At 38.4% G+C, this 15,821-nt stretch overlaps 1 protein-coding gene across 1 annotated transcript; it reads right to left on the bottom strand.

The window, feature by feature from the left end:
- Positions 1-19: 19 nt before the first annotated feature.
- Positions 20-15,611, bottom strand: LOC145494978 (general transcription factor IIH subunit 4-like). Its single transcript, XM_081474556.1, has 17 exons — positions 15,458-15,611; positions 13,506-13,610; positions 12,603-12,731; positions 12,402-12,498; positions 11,501-11,601; positions 7,904-8,015; positions 7,461-7,529; positions 6,913-6,996; positions 6,718-6,778; positions 6,493-6,570; positions 6,310-6,361; positions 5,967-6,015; positions 5,681-5,710; positions 5,063-5,110; positions 4,722-4,800; positions 2,390-2,451; positions 20-1,750 (listed from the first exon to the last, which is right to left on the bottom strand). Exons 1-17 carry the CDS (start codon positions 15,595-15,597, stop codon positions 1,640-1,642), a joined length of 1,407 nt encoding a protein of 468 aa, XP_081330682.1. The 5' UTR covers positions 15,598-15,611; the 3' UTR covers positions 20-1,639.
- Positions 15,612-15,821: the final 210 nt, after the last annotated feature.

A 15,821-nucleotide genomic window follows, 5' to 3' on the forward strand; every position in this document is an offset into this window, starting at 1 on the left:
CTCGACAGCAAAAAGAACACGCGGTCCGTAGTTTGACCTCAAGTATGTCTTTAACGCAAATCGCATTTTACATGATTTTAAAATCCCAAACCTTCGACTATTTTAATAGCATTAAAAAAGCATTTGGAACATTCAAAGTTTGTTTTTTTTACGAAACAATCTCTGTTTAGATTCTCTGTAATATTTCTTTTCTGGTATGTTTTGTTCTTCCGGTTTTCGATCCGGATATGAGAGGTTACTTGTTTTGAAATGCTTAAATGGTGACTCTGTACATAAGCTTACATATGAAAGAGAGACGCGACGAGACGTGCAGACTCATTGGCTAAGGCTAAATATCGGTATTTCCTGTCTTGGGATATCGTGCAACCGCAAACAGGACATCATATTGTTTGACTTAGATGACTGAACTTTGTTGCTTCTCTATATACCTTGTGTTTGCAGATTTATTGGCAAGGAATGCAGTGTCACAGATCAGTGGATCGTCAAAAGTTATCACTGAGACAACTTTTACAAACCAATGCGGATACGATTCACCAGGGATGATTTACCATTTTTTAACAGGAGAGACTTCCGTACAGATACTTCATGCTTTCGCGATTTTTAATACGCTACCACAAGTAATCTGATTAGACCTACACAGATTCATAAGCCAGTCTTATTCTTCTAATTCTTGAATGATCTTTTTTCTTGTTTTTACAGACTCCATTTTAAGAATCGTATGACAAAAGACCCGCGCCGACCGGATGAGGGAACTGATCGCTGTTCAAGGATGAAAGTGCTCTCTATCCATCAACTTGCAAAACCAATAGATGAACTGATTAGTTAACAGATATCGATTGATATCGATTGGTGGCAAGCTACAGTCCAACAACTGAACGATTCTGGTAAAAAATATATAAATATATATATATTGCAAGAGCAGGTCAGACTACGCCGAGAGCAAGGCGAAAAATGCCACATTGTAAAAAGGACAATAATTTTGATCCCCATCGTACTCCAAACCGTGACACACGAGTTCCTTACAGGACTCAATGCTGTTAGGATATTGTGATTGAAGATTTCTTTTTGAGCAAAAAGACAAAAGGTAGACCCTATGTAGGACCCACGCAGAGCGACACGAAAACACTGCACGTATCTCGGTTTGTTCATAACGCCCTCTCTCTGCTACGGAACTTGAAGAGTTTTTCCTCCAGAAGTGGAAACTATGGTAAATAAATAAAAATTTGAAAGAGTATTTTCGTACGAGGACGGCTTACTTAAAAACCTCCACGTGATCCTAAATGTCCTATAAGAACACTGAGTGCGCAATTTCCTTTTCATTTTAATTTGGACCACCACGTAGTTACGGTTAACGCACTTTATAAGGTCACAAGTATGTACAACTTTTAACGGCGTTACTAATATGATACAAAATAAATATAAAATATATCTCCTTTTTTGGCATGAGGGTGTTAGAAAGCGTAGAATGATTTGTCCGTAAACCGCCTCATCTGTTCATTTGGGTGTCACGAGTCAGTTCTCTTTGACTTCTATCCAATGTGCCAAACCCGCAAACTCGCAAGTGTTACATCCTGTGTGTTTGTCGTAGTTTACGTGCTCGTCACGTGGAAATGGTCGAGTCTGGGACTAGCAGCGTGTGTCACGTGTTTTGTTTCTGTCTTTTCCAAAACCGTTTAACATCGTCATGGCCTGAGCGGCTGACGACAATAACTCTCTTTGACGAATTGGCCCACATTAGAACACCAAGATCCTAAAACATGAAAAAACATATGTGATATATAACACTTGAAGGCAGTTTCAGTAAAGTCTGCTGAGCAAAATATGGTCATGAAGTGCTGCAAGAAGCAATTCAGTCACAAAAATCCTGTGGTTATAAATATGTTTTCGGCAAATTCCCACATTGTGCCACTAACATCGTAATTAAAACATACGCTATCTTAGGTTTTGCCAGACCTCAAGGAGCATGGAAAAGAACCCCGTTTCCAAGAAAACCAAACTTACGGTTTCAAGGAAAAGTAGACAACTTGCAGACAAACGCGACGGATTGTTATTTCGCCCTACTTGAGTAGAGAGTGCAATTAAAAAAAGTGTTCAGTTCTAGCATGTTCTAGTGTTCTTGAAGCTTCTACCCAGACAGGGTTTTTGGCTCGTCACGAAAGCTTGCGTGCGCGTGACGTGCCTAAAAAGCGTCTGGGTATGGGAGGCTATTGTTCTTGAAGGGTGCCAAAAAACGACACTTATACACACAGACTTTACGGCCGCCGCACAGCTCTTGGAGCGTAGGGATCTGAGAGGTACACATAACTGTTATGGCTTCATCAACTAATATACATGCAGCTGATAAAAAAAGAAAAAAAAAAACAAAACAAAGGAAAACAAGTGACTTTACCTCGGCATACTTCTTTAATGTTTCAAAGTCTGCTTGCGAGAGAAACTGATTATATAGAACACCTAAGGAATAAAACCAGTGCAGCCATTAGAATTCCTCGCCGGGTTATTCAGTGTTCTTGTGGAAGACATTTTCTCTCACTGCCTCTTTTCACCCATCCCATCCGGGGCGGGTGGATAAACACACTCCAAGTGGCTTTACTTCATTTTAATAAACTGAAACAAGCTAAGAAACATATCAAGAGTTTTTTTCTTAAATAGCATTTACATGCTTGGCATTCGCCCGCCAAGCAGTACACCAGAAAGGTCTGAAAATCTCAACCCTATGCAGCGGCAGATATCTGTATACTGTTGTCTGTAGCTGTGTCTTAGGGTATGTCATTGGAATGTACTTTAACGTCACTGTTCGAGATTGCCACTAATAAAAATGCATTTTTTCGCTCTTGTTCTCAATACAAAAATAGACAAAGCCTGACCACTACTCTTATACTAGTATTGGTTGCGAAGGTTTAACTTTAAAATTAAACTCGAAAAGACACTCGATAAAGGTAGCGCAATATCCATTTTGTTTTACTGGATGTGAAGTTCTTGAAGATGCCGCACGTTCCATATTTGATGAGAATAACAACATCCTCAAGAATATTAATTGAATTTAATCAATCTTGATAGGCGTACTTCCAGCAGTAAATATTGGCACAGTAAGAATATTTTCACTTCGAACTTTCTGGGAGAAGGAAATATTGAAATTAGCGTCATTTTGCTCGCCTGTAAGCCTAAGGGTGTTTGCATATAAGTTTGGCACAAAGCCTTTCTGATTCTTGAGCTGCGAAAAGTTACACCTTAAAGTTTCGAAAGTAACCACTCTCGTTACTTTCTAAATCGCTTTCGGATTGGTTTCGGGTGGCTATACATGTGGGCCCATCAAACTTGATTAAATAAAAGTAAATATCTGGTTTCAATATTCCAAGGAATCAATCGTTGTCATATGGCGATGAAAAAGATAACACTCATTAAAAGGAATGTACATCAAAACAGAGTAATATATTGACTAAGGATCCTCTAAACTAAATATACACGATATTTGTCAAACTTTCTAGAGAACCAGCGACTGCTTGAACGACAGCACTATGAGCTGTTTATTATGACAATAAATCGACGTATGAGGAACTCTTGCAAAGAGCGAAACTACCAACACTTCATACGCGACGATTGCAAGCCATTGCAACTATAATGTATAAAGTCAAAAATAGTCTGGCGCCTCCTTACATTGTGGAATTATTTGTTGTTACCAATTCTCAGTATCACCTTAGAAATTCTGATTTCACCATACCCAGATTTCGGACTGTTGCTCATGGCAAACATAGCCTGACTTATTTAGGCCCTGTTATTTGGTCCAAACTCGACAAATCTATTCGATCTTCTGAATCATTGCACACTTTTAAAAAGCGCATCAAATTGGTTGATTTCACAAGCCTGCTGGACAGTACTTCTAGAGACTGTTCTTTATGTAACAACTAACACTTGATCTTACTGCATGACTCATTGGTTGTTTTATATCTATATTTTAAATCACTTACATACGTACATGTATTTCATATTTTATTAATTATTAGATAAGTAATCGTAGTTAGGTGTCCCCAATTAGTAAACATTGTATGCTAGCGATTTCGACACGTTAATAAAGTTCTTATCTTATCTTATCTTATCTTATCTTAAGTGCACAAAGAAAAGACGTAACACGGTATGGCCTCATTCAAACCATAGTTAGTAGAGGAGACTAACTATTTTCAAACGACGAAAAAACAGTAGTACCTTGGGAGCATCTTGAAAGGTTTTATCGGTTCATATTATAGGTTCATTTCACCGTTTGAGTGCGCTCTGATTGGTCAGGATGTGATTGCTATGATAGCCACGAGAAAACCTTTCCGTTACCGAGTGAGGCAAGACAATTATATACCATGTTCTTCGATGAAGCTGTGTATCAGTAGACCATGTTCGTATCCTCGGTATTGGACTGGAACTAGCTTGCAACTGAGGCTAATGCGAGGAGTCTTTTCAAATGCAAATGACTCTAATCTCTTTTTAATGATATTCCCCCGCATGAGCCTCCATTTCAAGCTAGTTCCAGTCCAATACCGAGAATACGAATATGGCCTGTTGACATAAAATCCTGCATCCGCTCTCACTTAGTCCCTGAGCTTAACGTCCTATCCCAAAAATAAGAACCCTCTGTCTCCTGTTACCAGACCTCCTCCCCGCTACCGGAAAATCAATGCAACGCACGACTTGAATGTTTTTATGGCTAGAAGTTTACACTTGGCATGATAACCGACCTTCAGTGAACTTCATTCTGCTCCTTTCCAGCTCCCACAGTCGGATCTGGTCACTTATTGTAGGCGGTATGATGGGATTCTATGGAGATAACAAATTGGAGTTATTTACCTTTACTTATAAGTACGTGTTTAACAAAACGATTACAAACTGCGGGAACAGAAAGTTTGCAACTGACGTCATCGCCGCCATGTTGGATGACTAAAGAAATGTAACTAGCTTTATTGTTCCGGTCATCGTCGTCATCCAACATGGTCGCCAAGGTAATCTCTCGGGAATGTAACTTGCAAACCAAATAGCACGAGGTGTAAAGTAGCGGTAAGAAAAAACATTTGACACAAACCTTTTTTAGCATCTCAGGGTGCGCTCTGGTCCTCAAGAAATGGAGAATCTGCAACAAGAGCAATTGCGTTTGTACAAAAATCAGGTACTAGATGGTCTCCTCTAATTTCTCCCAAGTGTAGTTAATTTTTAACAAATTTCCCAAAGGGAAATAAGACGAAAAGTTTGAAAAACACGATATGGAGAGTTTGATATTTGATCTTCAAGTTTTTTACCGTGTCAAATGTTGTCTGAGCTACGGGAATTAAATAGAGAGAAAGGCAGGGGCATTCTTGGAGACCAAACGCCCCGCACTTAGGGCGAGGGAAAGTAGAAACAACGGAGAACAAAAGTTGACGAAGAAAAGCTGGAGTCTTGAACGATTTTTTCTCCGTCGTTTCGTTTGCACTATCTTCCGGCCCCTTCCCCGCTACAAACGGTCCCTGGGTCTCAGAGGATAAAGAGGGTGGGCAAGGAAAGGTCAGATTTCTGGTTCCTTTACTCTAGTGCAAGTCACGAGTAAAGAATTTCGGGATTAGCTGAAACGAAAAATCTACTGCAGGCCCGGTTTTTCCCCTTGAACGTTTTAAAGCTGATCTTAAATTTGTACACCGCAGAATAAACTGATAACCTATCCAACCTGTTCAGCAGATATTCCACTTGATAGCGCCTGCAGAGAATAGAATAAAAGACATTGCTTTTTTAAAAAGAGAAAAAGATAATTTTAGTTGATCTACAAGTTGTATTCAGTGTCAAGTTCCGACGGGCTCATTACATTACTAGTTAGCTTTTAAAATTACTGTCATTTGCTGTGATAGGCCAAATACAGCCAAATATGAATAAACTAGTGGAGGTTTATGACAGAAAACCAATCCTGAGTACGTTTATTTAAAAGTTACTGAAACTTGAAAGCCATAAAGATATACCTGCTGAACACTGTCCCTAGTCAACACAGCCACACACAGGTTAGGAAACCTAAAATGGGTGAAAAAGACCAAACCCTACCATAAAAATCAACAAGCAGTCACTAAAGGCTTGATTTCCGACAATGTCTCGCGCCCTGGCCGGGCTACGTTCCTCCTCGAGAATTCGGGGAGGAGCGCGGGCGCCTTTTCCGAACAGTGGCTGGTAATCGAGCCTACATGTACAAGCAGTCTTACTCGCTCTCTAACAGGCATCTCCACACGCACAGTCAGTGGAGACACTTTGAAAAGTCTACCTCAACAACACAGACGCTATTACGCTACAGTGCAAATTTTGAAGACATACCTACAAAGTATCTCCGAAAACAGTCCTACAAGAGCTACCTGTAGAGATGAGCCTGTATGGTAGAAACCAATAAACAGCAGGGTAAGGAACTTTCCTGGTTGGTCTGGGACAGTTATTTTTCTTTTTAATTACAAGTACCATAAATTACAACTACATCTATCTAGTTCCTTAATTATTACTTACTTGTGTAAGCATAAAGACGGTAGTTTGTCTCAACAACTATGAATCCCTTCTCGTCTGTATTAGTGACAGACGTACTCCCTGAAACAGATAACAACATTGACAGTCACTGATCTCTTACTATACTTACCAACAATCGGCGATGGCAAGTTAATGTCTGTGAAACTAACTACGCTATAATTATTTGTCCTGTCCAAGTATGTGATTGGTAGGATAGAACATTGTTACCTATTCCCGCTGAAGCCAGGTTGATTGCTAATCTTGTGGGATAATATCTTCTTGATTTACGCTGAAAGATAATCAGACAATTAGTTGATTAAATAAAGGTAGCACAAAAAACTAGCTGAATTCTAAAGTTCCTAAAACAAAGTTAAACTAAGTTAAAATAAAAACACTTATGTCTCAGCTCTGATCACACTTTACCTTTCGTTGAAAAACAAGACCAAACTCCCTCAGATGTTGAAGAAATTTTAACTGAGACTCACTCATTCCTTCTGTAGAATAGTCCTGCAAAAGAGTATGACTTTCAGACCGACAATATGCCAAATAAATGTCTTTCACATTTTTTTATCAGCATGCTTCAGGTACTAATTAAAGGTGATTAAGTGGACACAAAGCAAGAGTGGCATGACGAAACATGAGCATGTTCCACTTCATACTGCACCCAGATAAGTTCCCTCTGATGATCTATTTACTCAGGGCACTTCTGGTGCCATTCACAGTTGTTCCATAGCAGAGGACAAAGTATGGACGGTCCCAAGTAAATAATCATACAAAGTCCTCTTTTTCTGGCATAACATCTCATGTCTATCACATTGTGTGATGTAATGACAAAGCCTTATAGTCCTCTTTTTCAGATGATCCCCTCTTTATCATCTTCTTTAGGTGACTGGTGTTTCTCATGCACCATGCTTTTGGTAGGAGAGACATGACAAAGATAACAAAACAGATATTCTAAAAGCACTGCTTACCTTGCCAAGGGTTGCAAAGCTAATCTGGAACAGAAATGACAGGCACTCGACAAGATCCATGTCCCGACCCTATAAGAAAAATGAAATGGCATGAAGGAGGTATGGAAGAAAGGAAGGAAAGGGGACAAAAAGAGAGGGAAAATGAAAGAAGAAAAGGGAAGAGAGAGGAAAAGAGAAAAATAACTAACAAGAGAGAAGGATGAACGATCTGGCTTAATCAAGGGTTTAATGCCAAGTGGTGACTGGCAGAGATGTCAGAGTGGTTTATACATGATCAACCGGTACTTTATATTAGTTTTTACAAGTAGTAGCTTATTATATATTCACCCACTTTAATTCATGATCATAATAATGATGTATAAAAGGCTACATACTGGTATCTCTGGTCAACAACATCAACATTATGATATCTTGTCATGAGCAGAGGCTACACACTCTCCTACCTCGACTGTTTCTAGGTACTGAAGCATAAAATACCAAACTTGGGAGGCTGTGTCCATGAGAAGAAACTGAAATCCAGCAGGGCTTATGATTGGTGAGTTGCCAGGTGTCTCACTGAAAAAGAATTACAATGAACTTGAATGTACATCTCTAATTTTTAACAAAAGAACAGCAGGCATCTCTCTAAACGCATCTGATGCGACTGAATATTTCCCATCTAAAACTGGGGAATATCCATGTGATATTCCCCAATTTTCAAAAACGCGTGTGTTGCAAAAAAATTTGAAGAATAATAAACACAATAGCATACATTGGAGGCTTCCTCTTAAAATATCATGTATTTATTTATTATTATTATTACATTTGGCACAAAAATATCATGTTCTGATATTTGACCTTGGACATTATCTGTTCCTCAAAGCTCACAGTTTTCCTCGAGCTTCGTTCTTGGAAAACAGTTCGCTTCTTGGAACAGATAATAGGGAGTTTAAGAAAACTATGACGGCAAGGGCAATGGGAATGTCGCTAAACAGGAGATTTAATTAAGAGAACAATGGCTGTGCATGTGCGTTATAATTCTTGGTACATTTCTTTACCATCCTCTGCAAAACAAAAACGTGAAATGACCAAATCCTGCATTGTCTGGAGAACATGAACCACAACGACTAATTTTTTAAATGTTTCTTTCAAGTTTATCGCTGTGTCCTACATTCAGTTTCGTGAAAGTTTTGTCAGTGATAAACAAAGTAAATGACTTTAGGATATCGTGAGTTTCATAGGTAAAATATAAAGTAATTTTTTAATTGACGTTGTCCTCAGCATCGCCGTTGTGGTTACTTAAACTCCCTAATGTCCGTGGACAAATATCCACGCATATTTCCCCGCCAAATGGAGGCTATTATTTATATATAACACTTAAGAGTGCCTGCCTGTAAAAATCAGACAAATTCTTAATTTCGTGGCAAGGGTCGAAAATTCGATTTCGCTCATATTTTCATGGTAGATAGGCTAGGGCATGACAAAAACTACTTAATAGTTTTTTTTGCCAAAATATCCTTTTATTTCAAAGAAATATGCAAATTACCAAATTCCGTTAAGATCGTCATTTGACGCACCATTTTATTACACAAGTTTGAGAGCCTCACATGCAAAACCACATCATTCTTCCGTCTTTGAAACACTCAAATATTTTTGTGCAATGTTTAAATGTGTACTGGGTTGATTTTAGGGAATGTTGCGTTGTCTTTTTGGGTGCAAAATAATTAAATTTCGAAGACATGTATTTCATTCACTTAAAAGTACTTCGTGAATATAATTAATTTTCACCATGTGCGAAACCTTCAAATGGATCAAGCTTCTGGTGGTTGAATCGCAGAAGGATGGTGTACAGATTCCTGTAAACATTTCTTTAGGCAAATGATTGTGAGCGACGCGAGAGCTTTTCAAAGTACATCAAAAAATGCAAATATTTGACCATCAATTTGTTCATCACGCAATGCTGTCACGGCATATGCTGCACATTTTGATCTGTTTTGTATAGAGTACTCTCAGGATAAGTGAAACAATTTAATCATTGTTCATCTGTTTGTTCATATATATAATAATATGTGTACATTTAGATAATCGTGTCCTATAGTGCACGTGGCGTCAGTCCAAATCACGTTTGTTGTACGTTCTGACGTTTCAGACAAAAGCTGATAAAGCTAGTGCCTGTACTCACCAGAGTTTTAAGAAAATCGCCATAAACAAATTATAGAACAATGAAGCAAGAACTAGCTGAAATAAAAATAGGAAGTCACAACGTGTCTAATTCGTGAGAAAAACAGACTAAATTTAATTAGTAATTACGTGAGTAAATAGTCCTGGCCATGCCGTTTTATTTGGCGTATTTTGTTTGCTTAGTGGCAAGGCATTGGTATGTAACAGAAAATAGTGGACTGTTGTCAATACAGTCCAAACTTATCGTCAGTAAAATATTGTAAATAAAACACCTATTGACTGGTTACCTCCGCGGCCACCATTTGGTCATTCCGATAAGGGTTTCATTATTGTCTTTACCCCTATTAAGCGGCCACCCAAAATTTAAGAACTTTGTTTTGGAAAGGGCGATGGCAGATAAGAGTCTGAAATTGAAGGTGCATGACGAGTGATAATCATGATTGTCTTGAATTGACTCCATGTTCACCAAGAAATTTATAGCCCGACAGTGAAAAATTAAATATTCAAGGTACACCAACCTCTATTTAAGCGGCTAGCCCCATTAAGCGGTCACCACCCATTTCCCCGAGGGTAGCCCACTGTATTACATGTAAACCAAAAATAATTGCATAGCGTGAAAAGACCTAGGTATGAGTTTAGCGTTACAGTATTACACAGGGCATGTAGGTAGCGGTGGTCAAGTAAAAGATAACAACAGGGGCAATGGTAAACTATTCATTCTTTTCATTTCTTAATTCAATCTCTTCCTACTGAACACGATTGTGTGCTCCCAGTGATTCCAAGCCTTATGGAGCCTTACGTATTAGGATAGAAATTGTCCTACCCCTACCCCCTAAAATGGGATGACAGCATTGCTTGACAAACAAGAAACCGCTGCAAGCAAGGATTCAAGCCATCAAACCATGATGATCAAACGTAATAATTTGGTGTAGTGCAAAGCAAGCAACTATCTACAAATGACTTAGCGGTTTTTGACTTAGATGCAGTGGTGATCATATGTGTCGAAAGAGGGTCACAGATTCATGGTATTCGACCATTAAATAAGTTGACAGATGGCAATGTACATCGGACGTTATGTAAACAAAAGCAAACTTCTGCTTTATGAGCGACGAATGGTGAGAGATTGACTAGAAACACATCAAATTGGCTTTGGACCTGCCTTTTACAACAAATGAGGTTAGAACATTTCAAAATTATCAGCTCTGTGTCTATTTCAACTTAACATTGGTCAAGTCATGTGGCGCATGCTAAAATATACGTCTAACCCGTAAATTGAAATTTGACGACTGATGGTCAAATATTTGCATTTTTTGATGTACTTTGAAAAGCTCTCGCGTCGCTCACAATCATTTGCCTAAAGAAATGTTTACAGGAATCTGTAGACCATCCTTCTGCGATTCAACCACCAGAAGCTTGATCCATTTGAAGGTTTCGCACATGGTGAAAATTAATTATATTCACGAAGTACTTTTAAGTGAATGAAATACATGTCTCCGAAATTTAATTATTTTGCACCCAAAAAGACAACGCAACATTCCCTAAAATCAACCCAGTACACATTTAAACATTGCACAAAAATATTTGAGTGTTTCAAAGACGGAAGAATGATGTGGTTTTGCATGTGAGGCTCTCAAACTTGTGTAATAAAATGGTGCGTTACATGACGATCTTAACGGAATTTGGTAATTTGCATATTTCTTTGAAATAAAACGATATTTTGCCAAAAAACTATTAAGTAGTTTTTGTCATGCCCTAGCCTATCTACCATGAAAATATGAGCGAAATCGAATTTTCGACCCTTGCTGAGTTATTTTCCATTTTTATGGACAGGGACTCTTAAAACAGTGTAGAATTGAGGAATTATTCATTTTAATACAAACCATTTCATGAGTCCTGATAAAACCAACACCTTGACAACATCCTGACTGACTGCTGCTCCCTCCTCAGTTGACGTATAACCAGTCATGAAATGAAGAACAGCCTGGTAAGAAATTGAAAGCAATGAAACAGTTGTTGGCTTAGGTATGAATGAGTCTCTTTTGCAGATGACAGTCTATAGCAATCAGGTCTACAGAAAGGATTTTTTTCTTGATGGATAATGGCTCATGAATTAAATGAACTCCAGAAATAAAATGAAGTTAAAATTAGCACGATGGCCAAAATGTTAGCAACAATTATGGTAAAAGTACGACGTTTGGGATAGTTTACCCTGTGAGCAGTTACTTTCTCCTGCGCCAAACTGCTTGCAGGGTAGTGTAAGTCTGGAAGATTTTAATAAATTGCAAGGCTTTGATACACTGAAATTATGATGCAAACCATAAAATTCTAAAATATATATTATAAATGTCATTTGAATATTAGAAAAAGTTGACAGATTTGTATGCAAAAGGCTACAGGAGACTATCTCCAACAAGGACTCTGACAGTAACTCGGACAGTAACTCTGACTTTCCATAAAGGGTAAAAAAAGGGCTTATGCATGATGTGAAAAGCTAAGAGAGCAAAAACCTGTGTAATGTATGAGAAGTAATTGAAAAACAAGCATGATGCAAGAATTCATCAATAAATAATTTATTGTAAGTTCAAAAACATACATTGTAATTATGACTTTTGTCAAAATTTGTCCATGAAACTGGATCTTGACCACACCCCTTTGTTACCTTTTTACAATTCCACTACCACAGCCTGCAGTTCAACTGCAAGTTTCTGAGCGGCAGCATAATATTGTTACAACTGCATTTAATAACTGGTAAATATCATCCATAGATTTATGCATGTCTACCTCCCATCTCTCCATGCTATATTTGTCAAGGAATGTGATGTCTCTTGCATGCTTGTCCTTTTCAGGTTGATCACCAGATCCTATCCATGGATTCCCTCTAAAAAGGAATGACAAAATAATAGACTGTGAATGAAACAATTGAGTGCGTTGAATATGAAAACAAAAAAGTTAAATTAAGGAGCTTTGCACTAAATTACCTACCCCCCACAAAGGGCAATCTTCAGATTGCTGCGGAAAATTGCATTCATCTCAAGTCTATTAGGTATTCCGCCACTTGCCTCCTTCCATATCCTCAGACCCTTGAGTCTGTTTAAAGATCCTATATAATGCCTGTCATAAGGTAACAAGGAAATAATTACCTTTAATAGTTAAATTTAACAAATTAATTACTGTAAAAGAAGAAATGAAATGAGGCCAAATTTATCCTGGTAGAACAAAATAGTATTCATTTGATTCTTAATGATTGTTAATCTCATGAGGTGGAATTTAAAGGACCCCGGTCAGCATTTACCTTTTTCGATGCCATCAAAATTACTGATATAATTTGTATGGTAAAGTGAAATCTTATGGCTTTGCTGTAAGCTGTGTTCCTGAAGTATGTTTAATAATCCTTTAATTACTAGTTTCACGGTGATTTCCTTTGCTTGGATATGCTCCAAATAACATATAATAGCCAAACTCTGGCTAAATTTTTGTACCAAAATCAAAGGTGTGGCCTACTAGGGCCCTTTGAGGTTACTATATACCTTCAGGGATATCTCGTGTCCAAGTGATGCAGCATGTCCGGTTTGAACTGTAGATACCTAAACCACTATCAAATTAAAGCTTATAAAGCTGGCTAACAAACAATGCCAAAGTTTGAAATTAATTTTGTTTCATAAATTCCACAATGTTGTCTTTTTTGCTCATTTAAATAAAAACAAGAATTCAACAAATCTTTCTTTGAACTGTCAGTCCAGGTAAACAGACTTTCAGTCCGGGGAAATTGACACGACTCGAACTGGCAGTGGCAAAACGACCTGTAGGTTATCATTGATATTAACAGTATGTAAATGCACATCACAAATTAAATGACCAATACAACTGGATTTTAACATATCATACTTTTGGTGTTCAGTTTTGACCCATGCAGCTACTAAGGTTTCAGGTATAGGTTGGTCAGCAAACAGAGTTCTCATTACAAATGGCTTTGCAAGTTCTGGCAACTCCCTGAGATAAGAAGTAGTAAAAACATGATCAACATATCTGCAACAGAGTGTTATAATAATACTTAAACTACCCATGTTGTGGTCTGAATTTTGGTTTGGTTTGGTTTAAAATCTATTGTATGTTGCTCCAACCCCCTCAACATCTCACTAAAGCTATGTTGAACCCTCATTTAAAAAAAAGAAATAAGGCAAACATTTTTTCTGACCAAATTAGAGGGAATTAGCAGCTTTGCTAGAAAGTGTCAACTATCTTGGTTAATGTATTTCACATAAAATTTGAGTGCAGATTTTAAAAGGGTTGACAGTAACCCTGCCATAAATCGAGTGACAGTATACAATCTCCAGCTACTAGCCTGCATAGCAAGCGTTACTGTACGAGCCAAATGAAAGCAGAGTTTTTCGCATTTGGGATGTGCGAAAAATGGAGTGAGAGTAAAAAGGTTGAAAAAGCGAAAAGCGATCCTGTTTCGTTGAGCTTTAACAAAAATTTGCTAAAACACGATTCAAAATCTCCCACACATTCCGCCATTTTGATCTTTTTGATTCCAAGTTTAGCATAAAATTTTGATACCTTCACGTCAAACCTATCAATCAAATAAACCATGCCACACCAATCAGAAGCCCCGTTAGTGGGTGAACGGGTTTTTCAGAATCGAGGGGTTTGCAGGCAAGCATCCCCTCCTTTCCCCACCCCCACCCTGTTTCTTCGGCCTTTTTGCTCTCACCTCACTTTTCACATGGTCTGAATTGCTCTCGCCCCATTTTTCACGCGGCCAGAATGCAAAAAAAAGCTATTTTGTGTGGCCTGATTTCGTTCAGCTCTTACAGGAATGCTTGCTACGCAGGCTAACTTCCAGCCTGTGGACCATTCTACTTTATCATATATCTATATCCCTCTCCCCTGGTGACAAGGGAAATCAAAATTTACCAAGAAGTATAGATTAAGATGTCTGTAGAATAAACGTCCTCCTCAAAAACGCCCATTTTTGACTCCCTTAAGACAAAGCAATTTGTCTCCCCCCCCCCCCCTCCCAGGGAAGGGTACTTTGGGAATTTCTGGTTGGGGATGTGCTGCTGGGACCCTGGAACCCTGGAACCCTTAGCCCATACCAGAGCTAGTTCAGCTGAATTTTGCTACCCTATACTAGAGTAAACTCCCCAAATCCCCCCATCTATCGACACTGTTGAGGCTGATTTTCGTAAATTTAAACTTGCCGATTTGATTTTTTTATATTTTTGAGTGGCAATTCCTGGTTTCCTTAGTCTAGATAAAACCTTCAACCAACTAGTCAGTTTTGTGAAAAATTATACCCTATTCTAGACTCAAATGCTCTGATTTATATACCACATCCTAGAGCAAACTGCTTGAAAACCATATCCTTTACAGCGGCACACACCTATATAGCTCATATATGGCAGTGCCCCCCGGGCTTCCCCCCCTCCCACGCATGAATTTGCAGATGTATGAAGGTGGACCTAATGAAATGGTCCTGTTTGCCAAACTGACAACATGCTGGCCAAAAACGCAACTAGGTATATTTAAGCTTCAATAGCCATTTTATCAAAATTAAACTTCTACATTAAGTTTGAGCTTAACTTGAGGTTAAAATATTAAAGGGGGATTTTGATTTTGTTTTTCACATTGCCAGTTTTATTTATAAGCTGTGAAAAAAATTAGAAAACGTTCCCTCGTGTTGTGCTAAATTAAAGCATTTCTCATCAAAAGTATATTCATTTTTCTCCTATTAAGGTCAACATGTACAGGAAATTGGACCATGGCATGCAAACATGACTGAGGTGCACTTCCCATAGATCTACATAGCTACATACACAAAAGTCTAAGCTGACCTGAAAACAGCTAAGCAAATAGCCGGGTGATTATATAACCTATCCAATATCCCAGAAGGCAAACTTCCTAAATACTGGTGAAGATCTCTGCATTGCAAATGCCGAAAAAAAGAAGAGCTGGAGAGATCAGCGGCCGCCATGTTTGTTGGTTCGAAGCCTGAACACGGGGGCCTCTTGGGACTATGCTGATGTACCTGTACGAGCCCCTTTTGTTATGACGGAACCTGATCTGGTGTTTCTATCGTCGACAAAGATCACTTCATGCCGGCTCGAAGTTCTTCTTTTATTCCTTTTGTTTAGCATCTTGCAGCGTAAGTGCGCTTTCAAAGTGCACCACTACCATCGATTGCTAGGCTAGTGAAGA

Source organism: Orbicella franksi, chromosome 1, assembly GCF_964199315.1.
Source record: "Orbicella franksi chromosome 1, jaOrbFran1.1, whole genome shotgun sequence".
In the NCBI taxonomy this organism is placed as follows: Eukaryota; Metazoa; Cnidaria; class Anthozoa; order Scleractinia; family Merulinidae; genus Orbicella; species Orbicella franksi.

Coding starts and splice junctions, on each gene's coding strand:
- LOC145494978 (XM_081474556.1), bottom strand. CDS start 15,597: ATGGCGGCCGCTGATCTCTCCAGCTCTTCTTTTTTTCGGCATTTGCAA. Junction 12,732..13,505: donor GTCAAAACTGAACACCAAAA/GTATGATATGTT, acceptor ACCTTATGACAG/GCATTATATAGGATCTTTAA. Junction 11,602..12,401: donor ATAGCATGGAGAGATGGGAG/GTAGACATGCAT, acceptor ATTTCTTACCAG/GCTGTTCTTCATTTCATGAC.